The sequence below is a fragment of the Microcebus murinus genome, chromosome 6, assembly GCF_040939455.1.
Source record: "Microcebus murinus isolate Inina chromosome 6, M.murinus_Inina_mat1.0, whole genome shotgun sequence".
In the NCBI taxonomy this organism is placed as follows: Eukaryota; Metazoa; Chordata; class Mammalia; order Primates; family Cheirogaleidae; genus Microcebus; species Microcebus murinus.
The window spans coordinates 83,708,695-83,729,933 of NC_134109.1; the positions used below are offsets into that span (position 1 = coordinate 83,708,695).

Genomic DNA, 21,239 nt, shown 5'->3' on the forward strand with positions numbered 1-21,239 from the left:
TCCCGCGCAACTTCCAAACGCAGCACGAACCCGCAGGGCTGAGAAAGTAACTGGCCACAGCCAGTGAGAAATAATTCCGCTTGCTGGCTGCCAAAGCCAACTCTGTCCGGCCCAACCCGCCACGCTTCCTTAGCGGGGAGCCGCGGGACTCAGACTTGACCAGCCCACTCCGTCTCTCGACCCGAAAAGACGCCAAAGACGTGCTCTCCCGCCGCCAGGCTGCCCCGGTTTACCTGCTCGCCCACCTACGCGCCGCGCGCGGCGGGCTTGCGGCATGACCCTGTGGAACGGCGTGCTGCCTTTTTACCCGCAGCCCCGGCATGCCGCCGGCTTCTGCGTCCCGCTGCTTATCGTCATTCTGGTGTTCTTGGCCTTGGCCGCCAGTTTTCTGCTCATCTTGCCTGGGATCCGAGGCCACTCGGTAAGGAGGTCCTAGTAGCTCGGTTGGGGGATGAGCGGTCACATGGGCAGTTTCTCTCTCAGGCGACCCAGGACAGGTAAGACTGCTCAAGGGCCTCCATGAATTGAATAGTCGAACTGAGGCTCAGGTAGAGCAAATTCGGGAGTATGGTGCAGCAAGCCCCCCTTCCCAAGGACAGAGAGAGCTCCCCGTCCAAGACTTCCTGGACAGGGACCCTAGCTGGGTCATTTGGAAGGCTGCTGCAGAGAGTGGACGCCCAGTCCAGTAATCCTAGGACCGATTCTAAGTTTCACGTGTTGCCAGGGCCTCCCACCTCTCCCTGGACTGCAGCTGCACTCTCATCCTATCCCCTGGGTGATGACCTTCAGGCCAAGAGGACCAACGTCAGCAGCTGAGACTGCTGTGTTTCCCCTTTGAGACGCATGTGTATGGGTGTCCCATCCTAAGGACTCAGAGAATCTCACACAGGATTTGAAGTTGTAGCAGACTGGGTGCATTTCCTTAGACTTTCCCCCTCCCCCAGAATCTAGACTGTGCATTTTTCAAGTCTGGGAGGATCCAGCCTTTCCACCTCTTGATCTGTGTTGGTTTCCCTGGGAACTGGTGCACCTAGAAGTATCTGCATTCCCACCTCCTCTACTTGGAGACCAGGCCCTGGGGCCTCCCTCTTCTGAGGGAGGTGATCCCTGCCTGCCTAGCACTTCTGGACTCACTGAGCCTCACCAAGCAGCGACTGGACCAGGAGGCGGGACCAGGACCAGGCGCCAGAGAGCTGGGGGAGTGAAGGTGGCTGGAGAGTGCCAGGCAGAGGCACCTCAGGCTGTAGGGTGGACAGGGAAATAGGGCTGGGGAGACGGAAGCACATGGCCAGAAAACATCAGAAATGCCAGTAGCCCAGAAGGACTGCAAGAGAGGCATGCCTGACAACCACCTCAAAGGTCAGGAATGTAACTAAAGATCAAGGTGGAGTGGGGTCAAGGAAGGTGTTGGGGACTCTGGTTGGGCAGTGCCCAGACCTGACCCAGGTGCCTGTTTCTGCAGCGCTGGTTCTGGTTGGTGAGAGTTCTTCTCAGTCTGTTCATAGGCGCAGAAATTGTAGGTGAGTGTGTGGTGCAGCCCATGGGGAGAGGAGTGGGGTGAGAAAGGAGGTGGGTGGAGGGCACCTGGGAAAATGGGGAATTGGAGTTGATTTCCTCTTTCCACTCTCCAGCTCTTTCTAGTGTCCATTCTTTGGCCCTTACCATGCAACCACATTGGACCTCTAGATCCCCATGTCTCTGCTCAGTGTCCCACCGCCCCCATCACCAATCTCCTAATTCCATCTGTCCCCCCACCGTGTGCCTTTCCCACAGCGGTGCACTTCAGTGCAGAATGGTTCGTGGGTACAGTGAACACCAGCACATCCTACAAAGCCTTCAGTGCCGAGCGCATTAGAGCACACGTCGGTCTGCGCGTGGGCCTGGCGGGCGTTAACATTACACTCACAGGTGAGGAGGCTGGGGCGAAGTGAATTCCTGGGGCTGGCAGACCCCACGGTTAGGGGAGAGTGGCAAGGGCAGCTGGAGGACCTCTCACACCCTAAAGCCCCAAACAGCTTTTGGTCCTCATGGATTTGCATTTTCCCTCAACCACCAGCAAACCCATTTCTCCCGGCCGTGGCCGCTGTACCCCCTTTTTTATCTGAATCCGCTTACTTTCGAGGTCCCTGGCTGGACGCAGCCCCATGACACCCTTCCCCCACCCCCTGCTCTCCGCAGGGACCCCAGTGCATCAGCTGAACGAGACCATTGATTACAATGAGCAGTTCACCTGGCGCCTGCACGAGGACTTCGCCGCCGAGTACGCGGGCGCACTGGAGAAGGGGTTGCCGGACCCGCTGCTCTACCTGGCGGAGAAGTTCACGCCGAGCAGCCCTTGCGGGCTGTACTACCAGTACCACCTGGCGGGACACTATGCCTCGGCCACGCTGTGGTGAGCGCTGGAGGGAAGGGCGTGCGTGCGTGCGTGCGTGCGTTCGTGTGTGTGTGTGTGTGTGTGTGCGCGCGCGCGCGCGGGCGTGGGAAAGGGAGGGTGGAGGCCTCCGAGGTGATCTGCCACTACAGCGCGAACCGCTCGCGCGGAGACTTCTAGCCTCGCGGGGCAGAAGGCCACGAGATCCGCACAGACAGACGGAACCCCGAGACACCCAGCAACCGCCCTCCGCTTCCCGCTCGGAGGATCCCCGGCGCCTCCGCCATCCCCGCTTCCGCGCTGGGGCGGGGACGCAGGGGATCGAGGCTCTGGGAACCCCGACCGACCGACTGGGAGAACTCAGCTCACGGCTGGCGGGCCCCCCTCCCACCCCCGCAGGGTGGCGTTCTGCTTCTGGCTGCTCTCCAACGTGCTGCTCTCCATGCCGGCCCCGCTGTACGGAGGCTTGGCGCTGCTGGCCACCGGCGCCTTCGCGCTCTTCGCCGTCTTTGCCTTCGCCTCGGTCTCCAGCGTGCGGCTCTGCCCGCTCCGCCTGGGCGCCGCCGCGCTCACCGCCCACTACGGCGCCGCCTTTTGGGTCACGCTGGCCACCGGTGAGGACTGCGGGCACGCGCCCGGGAGTGCGGACAGGATTTATGACGGGTGTGCGCTTTCCACTTTACAAAATGAATCCATATCTATTATCTAATTTGCCCCTCTCGAGAGTTCGTAGAGGCAGACAGGCATCGTTGTGCCCATTTTGGAGATGAGGAGAGAGCGGGGTTGGAAGCGTTTGGGGTCTGGCTCCCGTTAGCGCGGGAACCCGCGCATCCTGTAATCTAGGCCAGAGGTCTTTCCGCCACGCGGGTGCGCGTCTGGGGAGCGGACGCGAGGGGCGGGCATAGAAAGATGGAGGAGGCGCCGGGCGCGGTGGCTCACGCCTGTAATCCTAGCACTCCGGGAGGCCGAGGCGGGAGGATGGCTCAAGATCAGGAGTTCGAAACCAGCCTGAGCAAGAGCGAGACCCGGTCTCCACTAAAAATAGAAAAAAATTAATTGGACAACTATAGAAAACCTATAGAAAAAATTAGCCGGGCATGGTGGCACATGCCTGTAGTCCCAGCTATTCGGGAGGCTGAGGCAGCAGGATTGCTTGAGGTTAGGAGTTTGAGGTTGCTGTGAGCTAGGCTGACGCCACTGCACTCACTCTAGCCCGGGCAACAGAGCGAGATTCTGTCTCAAAAAAAAAAAAAAGATAGAGGAGGGCAGGCCGCCTTCTGGCCTGGCGCCCTGACTCCCCGCTCCCCTGCTTCTTTCCGTCCGCGCTGCCACAGGGATCTTGTGCCTCCTCCTCGGAGGGGCCGTGGTGAGTCTCCACTACGCTCAGCCCAGCGCTCTTCGAGCCTTTCTGGACCAAAGCCTGAAGGACAGCAGTAGCCAGGGGAGAGAGGGCTCGCCTCTCGTCCTGAAGAACCCGCTGCACAAGCAGTCCGGACTCCCGGACTTAAAGATCACCACTCACCTGTGATGGGGACCCGACTCCGGAACCCTTCCCCGCCCTGGCACCCCGCAGGCCAGGAAGCAGTGCCCCTGGCCCGCTCTGGGAGGGCACTGCGCTGCTGCCCGGGGAGAATGGAGAATGGCCGGGCGGCCTCTGACCTGCGGCAGGCACCAGGGAAAGTCCCCTGGGGCGAGATGTAAATAAAGTTTTTTTTTTCTTTTTTTTTTTAAGAGGCTTTTTCCCCCCATTAATTTTCATGGCTTCTCTGACTCTTGGGGACACAGGGCCTCGAGAGAGGTTTCCTTGGGCTGGAGACAGCCTGGAACACTCTATCCTGCTGCCAAACGGGATTCTCTCAGTCTGGAGAATCCAGAGTAAACCAGAAAAGGGTCTGGGGGAGGAGCGCCCTCTAGTGAGACCTGAGGGAAAGCGACCGAGCCAGCATCTTCCTGAGCTGCCCCAGGTGGATGGTCCGTCGCAGTGACCTCGCAGGTCACCCTCCCACCCGGAGGGCCCGCTGAGTGGGCTGGCGTTTTGGACCAACGAATTGATTCATTAATTCCTCCCACCTGGCTCCCTTTGGGGTGGTGTCTGAGTGCCAAGGTAGATGTCAGTAAGGCATAAAAATATAAATCCTGAGATTCTTTTCTTAGGTCCTTGGCAAGTCCTATAATCTTATTTAGTAAATTTGGGAACTGAAGCTCAAAGAGAATGTGGAATAGCTGGTTAATATGTGACCAGGGATGAGAAGTTTGGTCTCTTCTCCCTTCCAGTTCTGTCTTTCATTGTCCCAAGAGGTCACAAAATCTGGGGAAGTAAAGGAAGAACTAAAGAGACCCAGGAAAAAGGAAAACAAGAGCTCCCGAGGGATGAGAGGGACCTTATGAGAATCACACTGTAGTCCCTCCACCCACATCCGTTTTGTGGGTGAAGTTGGGTTTCATCAAATGGCACACGGAAGCAGCCAAGCACCAAGAAGAGGCAGGGTTGCTGTGCAGAAATAGGACAGCCCTGCTTGGCCTTACCATGGCAGTAGGGTTTATGGGCAGGCACAACATCTCTTCAGCACTGTAGGGCTTTTTGTTTTTTAACATCAGTAGGTAGAGCCTCCTTTTTGTACTCCACCCCTACCGATTGGTGCTGGGGGTCTGATACAACCCACCCACCCTGAGGGCAGTTCTGATGGTTTTATGGGGCTCCAATGAGGTCTGGAGCCAGACTGGAAGTCCAGGTGTCTGCTGGAGAGGAACGTTATAGAGCACAGCCAGACTCTCCGCAGTGCTCCTCCTTACAGCATGGCTCGGGGGAGGCAGCCTCTGACAGAGGAATGTCCTGGGGCTCGGGACTGTCAGCCATGGACCGGTAGCGGGGACTCAGGACTCCGCCTTCCTCAGGACTCCAGTCCAGCATGTGGTCCTCCTCCACACTCTGGTTGAAGAAAGCCTTCACCCTGTGGGGCTGCATCCTGTGGGCCACTCCCATAGCCAGGCCCAGCAGCACACACAGCAGTCCTGGGGACAAGGGCAACAGGTGTCCTGCCTTAGTGCTAGCAACACCCTCCCAAGGACATCTTTGCTCAGGAACATCAGAACAACTCTAAGGGAGGCCTGGAGTCCCTGCTTCAGGGCAACTTCTGCTCAGAGAGGTGACTGGCTTAGGGTCATATGGCACGTGCAGCTCTGTTATCCTGAGTTTCCAGACTCCAAGCCCAGTGCTCTTTCAGTTATAGCCCAGAAGATAGAGAGAGAGAGAGAGAGAGAGAGAGAGAGAGAGAGAGAACACATACTCTGAAACTGGAGAAAAGAGAAGACCTAGTGGGAGAGCAGGGCACAGAGGAGGAGGCATGAGGGGTAGGCATAGTGGGATAGGAGAGGAGAATAAAACTGTAGAATAATTTAGGGCTGTGTGGGGCAGGGACAGAGAAGGAGTCTAGGAATAGGGACACAGAGAAGGGTGTTTGGAGGAAGTCGGAGGGAACATGGGGATGGAAAATTTAGGAAGGAGCTGGGTGAAGAGAGTTAGGGGATGAGGAAACATGTCAGTGACCAAGAAAAGATACAGGGCACCAGCCTGAGCTAGAGCAAGACCCCGTCTCTACAAAAAATAGAAAGAAATTAGCTGGACAACTAAAAATATACAGAAAAAATTAGCCGGGCATGGTGGCACATGCCTGTAGTCCCAGCTACCTGGGAGGCTGAGGCAGGAGGATCGCTTGAGCCCAGGAGTTTGAGGTTGCTGTGAGCTAGGCTGATGCCATGGCACTCTAGCCCGGGCAACAGAGTGAGACTCTGTCTCAAAAAAAAAGAAAAGAAAAGATACAGGGAAGTGGGCATCTATGAAGAAGGAGGAGAAGTGGCACTGAAAGAGTCAGTGCCAGGAAATAAGGGATACAGGAGGGATGGGACTTTAAAGAGGGCAAAGGCATTCTGACCCCCACCAGCAGACTCTTGACTCCACCAACACAATGGCCCCTGGCCCACCCTCCTTGGCCCCGAGGCCTCTCTGGTGCCTGTCTTTGGGACTCGGTCTCACCTGTGATCAGTGTGATCCAGAAGGCAGGCCCATGGTGAGTGAGCAGCACAGCAGTGCCCAGACGCAGGGGACAGGGTGGGGTGAGCGATGTGCCCACAGAGAAGAAGAGCAGTGCCAACAGTTGGAAGATGCCCGTGGCCAGCAGCATGTGGCCACCATAGACCAGCACAGGCATGGAGAACATCACGTTGGTCAGCAGCCAGCAGAGGAATGCCACCCTGAAGAGCCAGGACCCAGTGAGGACTGGCCCAGGCACCTCTGCTTGCTGACAAAGCTGAAGGGACCCAGGTGGAGGCTTAGGGACAAAGGAATGACCCAAAGATGTGAGGTAGGGAATACTGCCCATGGGCTTCCCAACCCAGCACTGGGGTGACTGGTGCCAACCATCCCACCCCCGGATATCCACATGAGTGGAGGAGAGATGAATAGAAACCCTGTTCCTGAGTCTAAGCCACCAGGGCCTCCCCCCATCCCCTTCCCACCCTCACCACAACGTGGCTGAGGCATAGTGTCCCGCCAGACGGTACTGGCGGTGCAGGCCACATGGGCTTCTCGGGGTGAACTTCTCGGCCAGGTAGAGCACAGGGTCTGGCAGCCCCTTCTCCAGTGCCTTGGCATACTCCTCAGCATAGTTCTCGCCCAGGCGCCAGATGAACTCCTCATTGTAATTGATGGTCTCGTTTAGCTGCTGCACAGGGGTCCCTGGGGAACAGGGCATCTGTGTTCAGCAGGAACCCAAGGGCCAGAGTGGAGCATTTGCCTGGGTAGAAGCCCAGTGACTCACATGGGGCAGAGGGACCACAGCTGGTCTCACTTGTGAGAAGGCAGCTTCCAAGGCTCTGAACTTCCCTTCCTACCATCCCTCCAACACCCACACATCCTCCTAGCCCCAGTGCCAGGCATCCTGTAGTTCTCTGGATCACACCAGACATAGATCCTAAAGACAGCAGAGCCTCCCTCTCCCTCCTAGGTAAGAGTCCTCTCTTACCTGTGATCGTGATGTTGACTCCTCCCAGTCCAACCTGCAACCCAATATCAGCGCTGATCCATGAAGAACTGAAGGCCTTGTATGATGTGTTGGTGTTGACCTGGCCCACAGACCACTCAGAACTGAAATTCACAGCTAGGGTTGGGGAGTTGGACATATGGGAACTTAGGTCTGGGCATTACTTGGTTAGAGTCAGAAGGAAAGCTATGAGGGGGCCATGCCTGTTCTGGTTATAATCGTATACTCATTAACTAACCCAGGGACTGGCTCATGGGAAGTCTGCCAACCACATGTGTAGGATGAGTAGATGGGTTAGAGTCCAAGATTTCCCATGGTCACACTCTGTTTATCCTTCCTTCCCTTTCTCCCCATTTTAGTGTGAGTCACTCGGACTTGGGGGAGAAAGCATTAACATAAACCATGATGGGCAAACACAGCTCAACACAGAGACCTTCTCTCTCTCCTGTTTGCCTAATCCCCCAAGCAAAGCAAGCAGCCCTCCCCCATTCTCTCTGCTTCTCTCTCCGGAAGTCCTCTGCCCACAGACATTCACATTGACCTGCTTTCCCCTGAATAATAAGGTTAGGAAGGTTGAGGAGATGTTTCCTGAGGCCACACCTCTCTGGGCAAGTATAAGAGTGAGGGGCTGAGGCCACAGTGCAAGGGGCTAAGGTGGTCTTGAAGCCACCTGAAGCTGTGGGGAAACAAGAGGAGGACAGGTGGGTTGCTAAGGGGAGTCGATGGGATGGAGGTGGCTGCCCACACTAGCTGCACTTCACACTTACCTAGGATCACAGCCCCGATGAATAAGCTGGTCACCACCCGAAGCAGCCAGAACAGCCTCTGAGTCATAGGGTGGGTGGGTTCAGTAAGGAGTGCCCTCCTTCCAAGTCCACCCTTCCTCTTTCCAGACTTGGGGGAGGGGCAGGGGCTCTAAAACTGAGATCAGAGTGTCTGGCACGTAATATACACGCTCAATACTGTCTGTTGAATCAGAGAGCGGGGCGCTCTCTGCCTGGCGTGTTGGTGATGCTTTCTCAGCACCAGAGTCTCTTTTCTGAATCTGGACCCCTCATACTGAGGCTGGGGTCTCTCTGGGGCTGGGGTCTCCGGGGTTGGGTTTGTTTCTCACCATCTTGCCCCGAATGCCAGGCAGGATGACGATGAAGGTGACCAGTGCAGTCAAAAAGATGATGATGATGACGGCTGAGGTGGTGTCCATTGGGAAGGTTGGTTTGGGGCCAGTATAGAAGGGGAATGTGCGTCCGAAAGCAGCCATTTTGGTGGGAGGGTGCCGGGAGAGGCAATGCTGTACAAGAACAATAGATATTGAGTGTCTTTCTGAGGACCTGGCACTGTTCTTGGTGCTGGAGAAATGACAAAGGATAAGCAACACCAGGCCCCTCTTCTCTGGACCTCACATTTTTTTTTTTTCCTGAGACAGAGTCTCACTCTGTTGCCCGGGCTAGAGTGCCATGGCATCAGCCTAGCTCACAGCAACCTCAAACTCCTGGGCTCAAGCAATCCTCCTGCCTCAGCCTCCTGAGTAGCTGGGACTACAGGCATGCACTACCATGCCCAGCTAATTTTATATATATATGTATATATATTTTTTATTTTATATATTATATATATTTTTAATTTTATTTTATTATATATTTTATTTTATATATTTTATATATTTATTTTATTATATATATATATATATTTTTTTTTTTTTAGTTGTCCAGCTAATTTCTTTCTATTTTTTTAGTCGAGACAGAGTCTTGCTCTTGCTCAGGCTGGTCTCGAACTCCCAAGCTCAAATGATCCTCCCACCTCAGCCTCCTAGAGTGCTAGGTTTACAGGCATGAGCCACCACACCCTGCCTGAACCTCACATTTTGTGCCTCCCTAGACTCCACTGTTGCCACCATCCCAGTGCCCCTCAGCCGTCCCTCTCCCCACCAGCCGGCTATGGCAGACGAGGGTCTCGGCAACAGTCTCTGTTGTCCCATGCTCCTTTCCTAACCCCAAGTCCCCTAAATCAGTGCAGTCACCCTTGAGGCTTCTCTGTTTCTGCTGGGACTGTCTCAATAAATATAATTCTCTTTTATCTCCTTCAGGCCTCTATCTGCACAAGCAGATAGATGACAGAACATAAGAAGAGCTATATTTACTGTCAAGTGAAGGCATAAGGGTGAAAGATGGTACAGATATAAAAAGACTGGCTTTCTTCCTCTGTCCCCAAAGGAACTAAGGCCAGACAGCTCTGCTAAATGTATAATTGAACTATATCATCAGAGGACTAGTTTCCAGGCCCGGCAGTGTCCACATTGTTCTGTCTAGCTTTCTTTCTCAAGCACTCTGGCTCCTGTTCTGGCAACTGCAGAACAGTGGAGCTTAAGTGAGTCACCTGAATGCAAAAGCACTGAAGGGGCCCCTGCCCTGTGCCAGGCCCAGTGCTGGGGCCAGATGTCGTGCTATTCCACACATCGTCAACATTGGCCCTTCTGTTTGTTTCAAATTCCCAGGCCACGTTTCAGCTCAAATCCTAGCTGTGGTCTTCTCTGCCCGTCGCCTGATCTTAGAGCTTGTTTGACTCTAGTTTGTCTCTTTGTCGATATCTTCTAGTTAGGATATTGGGAAAATGGTACCTGAATTCACTGAGTTTAGCTATATCTCAGACAGAATGGGGTAGAAGACACACTATTATTTTTGGTACCACAAAGAAAGAAAAATAAAACTACTGCCAATTAACTGGTAAGACACACCCAATATCAGAAATATCAAAATGTGAAAAAGAAAATGCATCGTAGGATCAATGATCCAGTCTTGCTTATTTCCCTAAGTATGATCTGTACTGGGGTGTTGGTTTGTCCAGGAGGCTCCATAATTTAGTCTGATCATGCATTGTCTTCTTCTTCTTTTTTTTTTTTTTTTCTTCTTTTTTTTTGACAGACACTCACTCTGTTGCCCGGGCTAGAGCGCCGTGGTGTCAGCCTAGCTCACAGCAACCTCAAACTCCTGGGCTCAAGTGATCCTCCTGCCTCCCAAGTAGCTGGGACTATATAGGCTTGTACCACTATGCTCAGCTAATTTTTCTATTTTTTGTAAAGAGGGGTCTAACTCTTGCTCAGGCTGGTCTCGAACTCCTGACCTTAAGCAATCCTCCCAGCTTAGCCTCCCAGAGTGCTAAGATTATAGGCATGAGGCACCAGGCCCGCCTTCTTTACTACTTTTATCATCAGCTATCCCCTTCCCCTTCATAGCTTTTCAGCTTCTCTTTCTCTGCCTAAAAATTAAATTTCTCCTATCCTAAAAACACAGTGAAAAGGAAGCTTCCCCCTTGATCTTCTGGGTCCTCTCCAGCTACATTCCCATCCTAATCTCTCCCCTTCACAGCCAGGCTCTTTGAAAGAATAGCCTATATTTCCACTGCCTATCTCTTCATCCTATTGCAATCTGACTTTTCCTCATCCCTGCCTTCTTCATTAGGTCACTAAAAGTTAAATCCAAAGGGAAGCTTTCACTTTTCATCCATCTTGACCTCCCCGTGGTTTTGATAATGCGAACCACGCTCTCTTTCTTCAAACTTTTTCTTCTTGGACGTCCATGACACCATGGTCCCTGGGTCTCTTGCCTTTGGCCATCCCTTGCTGGCTCCTCTGCTACTTCTTTTTCCTCTCTATTAAATGTTTATGCTCCTCAGGAATCTGTCTTGGCTTTTTCCCTTTAGCACTATTCAAGATTTCCAGGCAATCTCATCCATTCCAATGGCTAATGGTTCTCAAATGTCTCCAGGTAGACCTTCCATGGGCTCCAAACTCAAGAGGGCCAGCCACCCCATGGACATTTTCACTTGGATGTTCCCTTCATGGCTCGAATTTAACATGGCTCCAAACAGAATTCACTGTCTCTACCCTGTTTTTCATTCTGTTGTCTTCGTCTCTTTGACAGCATCACCACTTGGTCAATCTAATAAGCCAGAGACCTGGACCATCTTACCTCCTAAATCTTTCTTGAAACTATCCATGCATTCCCTCCCCTACTACCTCTGCCCTAACTCAGCCTCATCCTCCTTTGCCTGGCTCCAGAATAATTTTTATAATAAGTGAATACAACCATTTCACTTCTCTGCTCTGGGTAAAATCTAATCTTCTTACTGTCACATATAAAGTGCTTTGTGGTCTGGGCCCACCTATCTCTGCATCTCCATATTTTGTCCAGCCTAATCTATAGCCATACTGAGCCACTCGCCTCTGCCTGAATCTGACATGCTCTTTCAAGCCTTCATCCCTTTGTGTGAGTTATTTCCTCTGCCTGGAATGCTCTCACACCCTTGGCAAACGTCTCTCCACTCTTCAAGTCTCAGCTCGTGTTACCTACTGTGAAGTTTCCTCTGACGCCACTAGTGCCAATATTTCCACCTCAAACATTCTGATTGCATGTTAAACATACCTCCACAATAATAATAATTACATTGCATTCTAATTGTCTGACCATCCTTCTCCCCATTAGACTCTAATCTCCTTGAGGGCAGGGTCTTTATCTTTCCATCCCCTGCATGTGGAATATACTAATGAGGTTCTGGATCAAACGTGAATATGAATGGCTTCTTCTGATTTCCCACACAAGAGGGAGCTCTGCTCCCTCATTGCTCTATGCTATGCTTATAATTCAACATTAACTGAGTATCGCCAACAGAGGGCTAAGGACTGGGTAAGAAGGGATTTGACAATTCCTGTCAATTTTTAGTGATTTCACAAAATTTTCAGAAATCCTTTTCCAATAGTTGGACTCTCTAAAACTGCAAAGACCTAAGCGTGAATGTTCATGTTTAATTGAATCTAAAACATTTCAATCCAAGTAGAAGACAAGTAACTAAGAATTTTTGGATTAAATTTTTGTAAACTATGTGATAGTGATTTTTTTCTTTCTTTTCTTCACCATAGAAGATGGAATCAAAATGATATTTATTCTAAAGTAGATGTTTATTGACCTAAGAATTTTTCATTTATGACACCTAGACTGAAGCCATTATTTATGAAAGGTTATAACAGAAAGAGCTATAAAATGTAAATTATCTTGGCTAATAAGGAAAATAAAGTGAAGCTGTTAGTAGCAAGAACACATTATATGTTGCAATTTCAAAAACAAATATTTCTAATATATGCAAATAATAAATAATGTAATATATTTTTGTCAGGATCACATATTAGTATTTCTGCATTTATTTTAAAGGAAGTGTATAAAAATTTTATAAGAATGGCTCATCTCTATTAAAATGTACTTCAAAGAAACACTAACAAAGGGCTTTCTGTATCTTAAGTACAATAGAGCAATGTTAACTTATTTCCAATTCTCCAAAATATTTATTTAAGATGACTAAAATGAAAGTTGGTGAAAAAATTTGCTTTGCTTATTTTTTTCTTGTTCAATTTCATGACTTAAGTTTTCCTTAGTCTACATTGCCTAATTTTTTTTTTTTTTTTTTTTGAGACAGAGTCTCACTCTGTTGCCCAGGCTAGAGGGCCATGGTGTCAGCCTAGCTCACAGCAACCTCAAACTCCTGGTCTCAAGTGATTCTTCTGCCTCAGCCTCCTGAGTAGTTGGGATTACAGGCACACACCACCATGCCTGGCTGATTTTTTCTATTTTTAATAGAGATGGGGTCTCGCTCTTGCTCAGGCTGGTCTCTAACTCCTGAGCTCAAAGGATCCGCGTGCCTTGGCCTCCCAGAGTGCTAGGATTACAGGCGTGAGCCACTGCACCTGGCCTACATTGCTTAATTTAAAGTTAATTTTTCATGACCCTGATCCTAATTTGGTCTTCTGTATTAAGCTAACAGGGCTCCAGCATGAAGAGATGGGACTGAAGTTAAAGGTCCCCACATTCAGCAATGCTGCTTTTCCTACACAGCCTGTGTTTCCCTCAGGAACACCTTTCTCCCTGGCTTGACAAGCAGCATCTGACAGTGAATTAGTTCTCATATGAGAAAGTCTCATGTCAATGTTAACTTGACTCCCTTCTCTCTTAGCTCACCACCATGACCGGTATGTAATATACATAATGTATATTGATATAAATAAGCAAACACAAGATACAGTCACACATACATCTACAGACTTATATAACCAGAGACACAAACACAAGAAGGAAGCACCCAGACCATCATTCTCAGTAATACAGACACCTATATTACTCCATCAGAGGCCCCTGTGCCAAAATTAGGGGCTTTCTCTAATTTGGGGTCTTCCTATCTCATCTGACCTGGGGAAGAGGGAGCTCCATCTCCCTTTCTGGACTCCCTTTAAGCACTGAAGCCTTTCCTTGTGCTCAGTTGTTTTATAGACACAGATACCCAACCCTTATCTGCCACAGGATGAAGTGGAGTTTTTTTGTGTGTATGATGGGTGGGTAAAATATCTAAAGTTACAGTCTTTAAGAAAACTTAGCCTTGGGCCAGGCGCGGTGGCTCACACCTGTAAACCTAGCACTCTGGGAGGCTGAGGTGGGCGGATTGCTTGAGGTCAGGAGTTCGAAACCAGCCTGAGCAAGAGCGAGACCCCCGTCTCTACTATAAATAGAAAGAATTAATTGGCCAACTAATATATATAGAAAAAATTAGCCGGGCATGGTGGCGCATGCCTGTAGTCCCAGCTACTCAGGAGGCTGAGGCAGGAGGATTGCTTGAGCCCAGGAGTTTGAGGTTGCTGTGAGCTAGGCTGACGCCATGGCACTCACTCTAGCCTGGGCAACAAAGTGAGACTCTGTCTCAAAAAAGAAAAGAAAAGAAAAGAAAACTTAGCCTTGTACAAGCTCCAGCCTTCACCATTCAGTTGTGTGCTTTGTTAGTGCTCTGTTGCCTCTCTCATAGCTCGACAGGGAATCCCGATGTCTTGCCCTTGCCCACCTCCCCCATCTGCTGGAACCCATAGTGCACGGACTACTAATTCTCTACAAAGGGGGAGTGGGTGACATGCCTGGAGTTGCCAAGAGCTCTGATTGGTGAGACATTGCTACCGGAATGTGATGGTTTATTTCTCTGGTTGAGGTAGACCCCATTAAAAGTTTACAGCTGTGCTGGCTAAGGGGACGCTGTCAGCAACTCCTGTCCTAGACTTAACCTTTTCCAGGAAGGCGTCTGTGTGTGTGTGTGTGTGTGTTTGTGTGTGTGTGTGTATTTCTGGGTGTGTCTGCATGTGAATGTATATGTGTATTGTTGCACAAAAGTAGTAGTTAAGCGGAGAAATATTTTCTGCCATTAATTCACAATCATAGATGAAAAAAATAAAAATAAACGTAAAAAAGTGGAGAAATAGAACAAAATCTGGAAAATAGGGTTGGGGCAGGATTCCCCAATAAGGGCTGGTGTGGGTAAGGCGTTCAGGGGTGCAGAATCATGCAAACTACCCAGACTCCAGGACAATACCTGTAAATCTTGTGGCGTTTATGGGCTTATGAGGTTTTCCTTGACGCCTTAGTTTCTTACCAAACTTTCTCTTTGAAGAACTCCCACTTGATCTGAACTTGGTCTGGGCAGAAGCAGGAAGTACGCCCCTAGGGGCCGAGGCGGGAGCAGCACTTCAAGACTCCCTCCCCACCCACCTAGACCGCAGAGACCCCAGCAGCCACATCCCGCGCTACCCACACGGGACCACCGCTCCCTACCTGCGCCTCTTGCAAAGAGCGCGTGCGTAGCGGCCTGCGCGGCTCACCGCCTCCTGTGGAACCTCACTCGCAGCGCTCCCGGGCTGGGAGTAGGGAGGGAACAAGATCCCCACGCTCTGTCAACAAAAGCGCGCGCCCTTTCTCTCGACGAGGCTCCCTTCCAACCCCTACTCCTTTCTTAACACACTTAAGGACCAGGTTGTGACCGGACAAACCAGGTCTTGGGCGTTTCCCCGCCACCCACTTCGAGCCATCCCCGACCTTCTCAGACTGCATCCGAGGCTCTGCGGCGCTGCCTCCCTCTCCCTGCCGCGGACGGAGGAGAGGCAGGTGCGCTAGACCCCTGCTACCCCGTGCCTGCCCGCTCCGCAGCCATCCCTCAATCCTTCCGTCTCTTCCCACCCCTCCCCAAACCCCGCCCCGTGCCCAGCACCCGGGGCAGCTCCCGCGCAAACCTAGGGATTCTGTTCCGGGTCTGGCCGGGAGCCCGCGCGGCCCGCAGGGCAGTGAGACCCCCGAGATCTCACGCGGGGCTCCCCGGAGGGAGGGGTTACCACAGGCTCTTACAGGGTTTTAGAATGGATGGATGACTTACTTGCTTTGACGCCTGGCCTGATCCCTGGGTGGGCGTTGGCCGATGGACTTGGTCTTAGAGCCCAGACCCGACGACGATGGAGAGCATCTGGGGAGAGTCCTCCTCCTCACACCCTCTCCGTCTCCCACCCTCTCCCCAGCCCCATCAGACTTGTGGAAGCAGCCTTGCCCTTCTCGCTGCCCTAGTGCTACCATGGGCCGCACTAGCAGAGCGCTCGCTACAGACGGGACATCTCCACCTGGGCCCTGCAAGCCCACGCCGTCTCACCTTGCGCACTCGCGCTCGGGTCCCCTGGAAGCACCTCGGCGGGTCCCCGAGCGCCAACTTCTATCCCGCCCCATTCCGCCCTGCCCCGCCTTAAAGCCGGGCGCGCCATCCCCTCCTCACCCCCCAGCCCCGCCCGCCCTGGCGCAGAGCTGGAGAGGCAGCCAGACGAGCGAGCGCAGGCTTCGCGCGCCCAGCTGGGAGCCAAGCGGGAGCCAAGCCGCAGTCTCCGGCTCTAGGGACGCCGCGGAAGCAGGTCAGATCTGGGAGGGCTTCTCCCGGCCCGCGGGCCTGGGCGCTCCGGGGGAGGGAGCTCCAAGTGCAGGGCCGGGTCAGAGGAGCCCCAGCTCCGCCGCGTTTTTGAGAGAAGGGAAATTCTAGCCATCATGCACCTCCGATCTTGTCCTAAGGCTAAAATAGGCCCTGTTAGGGCCTGTCCTTTGCGCTACTAAGGTTTTGGGTAACTGGGTTCTTAGGGACCTAGGAACGTTGGGTGGCCTAGTTTGCTTGGGCCTAGGGGACCTCCTTCTGGCACCAGCACACATGCCAGGGAGGGAACTTTGGGCTTTTAGGATCCAGGCTTTCTCCCTCAGTCCTCCTTTGGGACCACGTTGGACTCTCTATGGCTTTGACTCATCCTTACCCCACCCTAGGTCCACCAGAGTCACCACTCTGGGAGTTGACACTGGGAAAGCGGCCATTTGGGTAAGAACCAAGGAGGCCTATGTTCTCTCCCTGGTTCTGCCACTGCCTGGGGCTTCACTGCCCTGTCCTGGGGTTATGTCTTCCTTTCAAGGTTGTTGGGAAATTACTGCTCCATGTTGCTATGTAAGTCGTTAAGGGGTTACCCACCCACAAGGAGAAGTTATTAAGCATGCCCACCTTCCTCTTCAGGTTGTTTCCACAGCCTGGCCTGAAAGCCCACCACATGCCTTTAGAGGTTGGGTGGTATATTTAGTATTTGGAGCCCAGGATCCTGAAGACACAGTGGTAGGGGAGAAGGGACAGGACATCTTGGATTAGGGAAGGACCACTATGGCCACTTGAGCATGTCCAGCCTTGCAGCCTTAACTATCCAGAGCCCAGCTCTTCATACACTATCAAAGGCCAGCATCTAGACAGACTTTGTAGGATGGAGTGGGTAGAACACTGAGCTTTTGAGTTACAGCAAGGCCTAGGTTTTCTCTTTTGTTTTGTCAGAGATGGGGAGTTGTGATAAAGTCACTTTCTGGGTTCTCTCCTCTATGATTAGACAACTGATCCAGGAGCCCTGAGGTTTGGCTGGAGATGAGGCTGTCCCTGAGCCCCCTACTTCCTCTACCCCACACCTAATCTCCAGGTGGCCTTTAGGAGGTGCTCACTAGCCTTAGGTACTCTGTGTGCCCAGCCTGAGTCCCCTGCTGCCTCTGTTTCCCTTTTGTCCCTGGGTGGTTTGTTGGCATAGGGTATAACACGGGAAGCCAGCCCTAAACATTTGAGCACCTAGCACTGCAACCCTTCTGAATCCATCCAGAGGAGCCAAGCTCTAGCCTAACCTCTCTATATCACATTTGCAAAACACCTGTCACTTTTCTTGCTTTGAATTCAACCAGACCCTCACATCTGATTCCGGCAACCACTCTGGGAAGTAAACAGTTCAGGCCTATTTACTCCCATAGGCAGAAGAGGAAACCAAGGATCAGATCAGCTAAGATCCCACAGTGGACTGGCAGCAGCAGTGAGACCTCAGCCCCGTCTCCTGATCCCCAAGCAAGGCTCTGTCCAAGGAACACACTCCATGGGAAGCTGGGCCAAAGCAAGGTTTTCCAACTAACCTTAGAAGGTAGAGTTCATTAAGGCAGGGATTTGTTTGTTTTGTTCATCACTTAATCTACAGTGCCTAGGTCGGTGCCTGGTACACAGTAGGTGCTCATCAAGTGTCTGTTGGGTGAATGAAAATATCTTGGGAGAGAGTGAGTCCCTTGCACTTTGCTACCCACTATGGCCTTGGCCCAGCTCTAGGCTTTGATTCATAGGGCCCTGCAGAGGCCTTGGCCTGATTCTTCTGCACAGCTGGTACTCATTCTCTGCCCTGTTTTTTTCTAGAGTCTCCAGTTTGAGGGATTTGAACACCCAAGTCCCTATTATCATTTTCGTCATGGGCTTCTGCCTGGCTCTGGCATGGACACTCCTGGTTGGTCCTTGGACACCCATGGGTGAGTACAGATTAGAGGAGAAACATAACTAAGAGCAGAGGACCCAGCGTCCTCTGGGCTCCCCCAAGATAGGATCTGTGTCATATTTATCTCTGTATCCTGAGTCCCTGGCTAACACAGTGCCTGGATATGTTAGGTGCTCATTTCTAGATTTTGAATAAATGGATGAATAATGCAATGAAAATTATCCCCAAATACACAAAATTAGGGAGTCTTCAACTACTGTGTCAGCACTTCCTATCTCATTCCTTACAGTTTGGAGGCCCTTTCTCTTTCCTCTATCTTCTCTCTTTTTCTATAAAGTAAGGGCTCCTGATCAAAATAGAAAAAGATTGATTAGACGTACAAGACAACAAGGGATCTTAGGGTCAGATTGGACTCAATATTTTAATTTTTCACCAGTGTTTTAAAACGATATGATCAAAACCAAAAATAATATGATCCACAAGAGTTTCATCTTACTATCTTCAGCTTTGGATGGTTTCTTACTAGAATCTGAGGCTGCTCTCTGTAATCTGGGCCTCTGGGAAGGGAAGTGGGCTTAACGTGCCACAAGTTAGGTTAAAAAGAGCAAGTCCTGGATCATTAGGGATGGGAAATAACAAAAGCAGGAAGCAGAGAAAACCTCTGGAATGATCTGTCTTGGCTGGAAATTACAGAATGGTGGCACAGCCCCTGTAGCTTCTCCCTTGCCAGAGCTGCTCACATTCACAATGCTTCCAGCTCTCTTCTTTCCTTGGCCTTTCTTTTCTCCCCCAGCTCTTGCCTCTTGTCTCTAAGAAGCACTCTCCCTGTACCCACCCCAAAGGCTCCCTCCTTGTTGTGCCACTAGTTCATTTTATTTTAGAGATCCCTTGTATGTGGCTGTCCTAGTCCCTGCCCCAAGTCCTGAGCCCTTAGCTGGGTTCTTTGCTCAAACATCAGGATGAGTCATTTTCCCTCCCTGACCCCCAGGTGAATGTGTGTGTGTGTCTATTTGAGTGCATGTGGGGCAAGAGTAGCTCATACATCCTGTCCTTGGTCTGGGTTGGGAGACGATCAGAGGACTGACTAGGTCTCTCTCTGGCTGGCAAGAGTCCTTTTCTTTCCTTTGTTCTCTGAGGTGAACAGAGAGGAGCCTCAGCCCTATAGCCTCCTAGTTTGGGGGAAAGAATCTGGCTGGTCATTTGACCTGCTGACCAGAAAAATTTGTGTTCCACCCATGATTCTGGGCCCTTCCCTCTGTCCCCCCATTTCCTTAGCTCTTCCTCCAGCAGCTGAGTGCTTGCTTCTTCCTGGACGCCAGTTTTGGGAAAGTACAGTAGTGTAAAGAGGAGGAATTATGGCCAGGCGAGGTGGCTCACACCTGTAATCCTAGCACTCTGGGAGGCCGAGGCGGGCGGATTGCTCGAGGTTAGAAGTTCCAAATCAGCCTGAGCAAGAGCGAGACCCTGTCTCTACTAAAAATAGAAAGAAATTAATTGGCCAACTAATATATAGAAAAAATTAGCCAGGCATGGTGGCGCATGCCTATAGTCCCAGCTACTCGGGAGGCTGAGGCAGTAGGATTGCTTGAGCCCAGGAGTTTGAGGTTGCTGTGAGCTAGGCTGATGCCACGCACTCACTCTAGCCTGGACAACAAAGCAAGACTCTGTCTCGAAAAAAAAAAAAAAAAAAAAGAGGAGGAATTATATGGGGGACAAACTGTCCCAAAGCAGGAAGGGGCAAGGTCATTCACATGACCAGTCAAGTCCCTGGTCCCACCCAAGAAACTAGAAAAAAACCAGAGTAGCAACACCACATCCCTGCCTTGGGCTCTGCTTAGCCAGAGAGGGCTAGGCCCCTCTCCACACTGCCCCTGCCCAGGGATGGGTCACAGAATGACATGTCCTTCCCAGGTATGGGGTGTGGCTGGCTCTTGCTCTGTGTGGTGTCTTAGGGCTGGGGATGGTTCTTGTCCTGCTGTGTCCTCCTAGGGAGCTAAGGTGTGAGGGGAGTAGAAGGCTCCTACATCCCTGTCCCCAGCACCACTGTTTTCTTTTATCCTCCAGTCCCCACTTTCTCTTTGATGCCATTTGTCAGCACGCACTGCACCCTGGTACACTACTTTAGTACTTTAGTACCCTCTGCCATGTCTCCCCCACTGAGCAGCTTAAAGATTGGGCTTGAGTTTGGACATGACTTTGTCCTGGTCTCTCCCTCTGCACCCTGCCACCCATACCTGTGCTGGGTGTCCACTTTCTGCCTTTCTATGTGCCAGGCACAAAGGACCCATACCCGGCAAGCCCACCTGTCCTCTCACATGCTGGCTTGTCTAGCTGCCCCCTTCCCTCTCTTCTCACACAGGAGCTCAGAACCCCATTTCATGGGAGGTGCAGCGATTTGATGGGTGGTACAACAACCTCATGGAACACAGATGGGGCAGCAAAGGTAGGTGAGAGCCAAGTGGAGACAGTCCCCAGGCCAGGATGGTACCCACCGCTAGGGGGCAAGAGCTGGCAGTTCCCAGGAAAGGCCATCCATTTCCAAGGTTGTAGGATCTATGGGGTGGAGGGAATCCTGGCAGGGAAGAGGTCAAGAATGTCCCCTGAGGATTCCTCCTTTTCCTTTTCCCTCCTACCCCAGGCTCTCGGCTGCAGCGTCTAGTTCCAGGCAGCTATGCAGATGGCGTGTATCAACCCTTGGGAGAACCCTACCTGCCCAACCCCAGAGACCTCAGCAACATCGCCACGAGGGGCCCTGCAGGGCAGGCCTCCCTGCAAAACCGCACAGTGTTGGGGGTCTTCTTTGGTGAGGACCTCAACTCTGAAGGGAGGAGGGGAAGCCAGTGGGTCAGCTGGATACCGCTATGTAGAAGAGGGGCCAAGGAATGAGGAGAGAAGTGATGGAGTGTCTGAGACAGGAGGGTGAGAGTTGGAGGAGGAGGCAATAGGATAGGGTCTGGTAGATGCAGCAGGGGGGAATATCCATACTGAGGTGAAGTCTGGCTAGAGGAGGCAGAAAAATGAGGGTTGGAGTTAGGGAAAAGGGGCATCCCTCCATGTTGGGCTGTTTGGTGGGGGTGAGAATAGAGGCAGGAGTGTGAAAATAATCTAGTAAGGATCCTCTGTGGGACCTGTTCTCACTCTTTGCCCCCATGCCTCCTAGAGCAGGTTGAGTGGA

General features: G+C 51.8%; 3 protein-coding genes across 4 annotated transcripts in view; 2 read left to right on the plus strand and 1 right to left on the minus strand.

Annotated features, from left to right (window-relative positions):
• The first annotated feature begins 20 nt into the window (after positions 1–20).
• On the plus strand, positions 21–4,103 carry DUOXA2 (dual oxidase maturation factor 2). Its single transcript, XM_076004319.1, has 6 exons — positions 21–421; positions 1,463–1,520; positions 1,774–1,908; positions 2,179–2,392; positions 2,771–2,985; positions 3,706–4,103. The coding sequence occupies exons 1-6, from the start codon at positions 275–277 to the stop codon at positions 3,897–3,899; spliced, it is 963 nt and encodes a 320-aa protein (XP_075860434.1). The 5' UTR covers positions 21–274; the 3' UTR covers positions 3,900–4,103.
• Positions 4,104–4,525: 422 nt separating this feature from the next.
• Positions 4,526–15,970, minus strand: DUOXA1 (dual oxidase maturation factor 1). Of its 2 annotated transcripts, XM_076004318.1 has the most exons (8): positions 15,640–15,970; positions 15,045–15,160; positions 8,525–8,701; positions 8,178–8,235; positions 7,393–7,527; positions 6,893–7,106; positions 6,405–6,622; positions 4,526–5,383 (listed from the first exon to the last, which is right to left on the minus strand). In XM_076004318.1, the coding sequence occupies exons 3-8, from the start codon at positions 8,669–8,671 to the stop codon at positions 5,124–5,126; spliced, it is 1,032 nt and encodes a 343-aa protein (XP_075860433.1). In that variant the 5' UTR covers positions 8,672–8,701; positions 15,045–15,160; positions 15,640–15,970; the 3' UTR covers positions 4,526–5,123. The 2 variants fall into 2 exon arrangements, with proteins under 2 accessions (XP_075860433.1, XP_012622160.1); XM_012766706.2 differs by lacking the exon at positions 15,045–15,160.
• Positions 15,971–16,049: 79 nt separating this feature from the next.
• Positions 16,050–21,239, plus strand: part of DUOX1 (dual oxidase 1) — a 33,479-nt gene continuing 28,289 nt past the window's right edge. The window contains exons 1-4 of the mRNA XM_012766708.3: positions 16,050–16,159; positions 17,989–18,098; positions 20,424–20,507; positions 20,703–20,867. Of these exons, the coding sequence (XP_012622162.1) occupies positions 18,041–18,098; positions 20,424–20,507; positions 20,703–20,867 (307 nt within the window). The 5' untranslated portion in view covers positions 16,050–16,159; positions 17,989–18,040. The remainder of the gene's footprint in view (positions 16,160–17,988; positions 18,099–20,423; positions 20,508–20,702; positions 20,868–21,239) is intronic.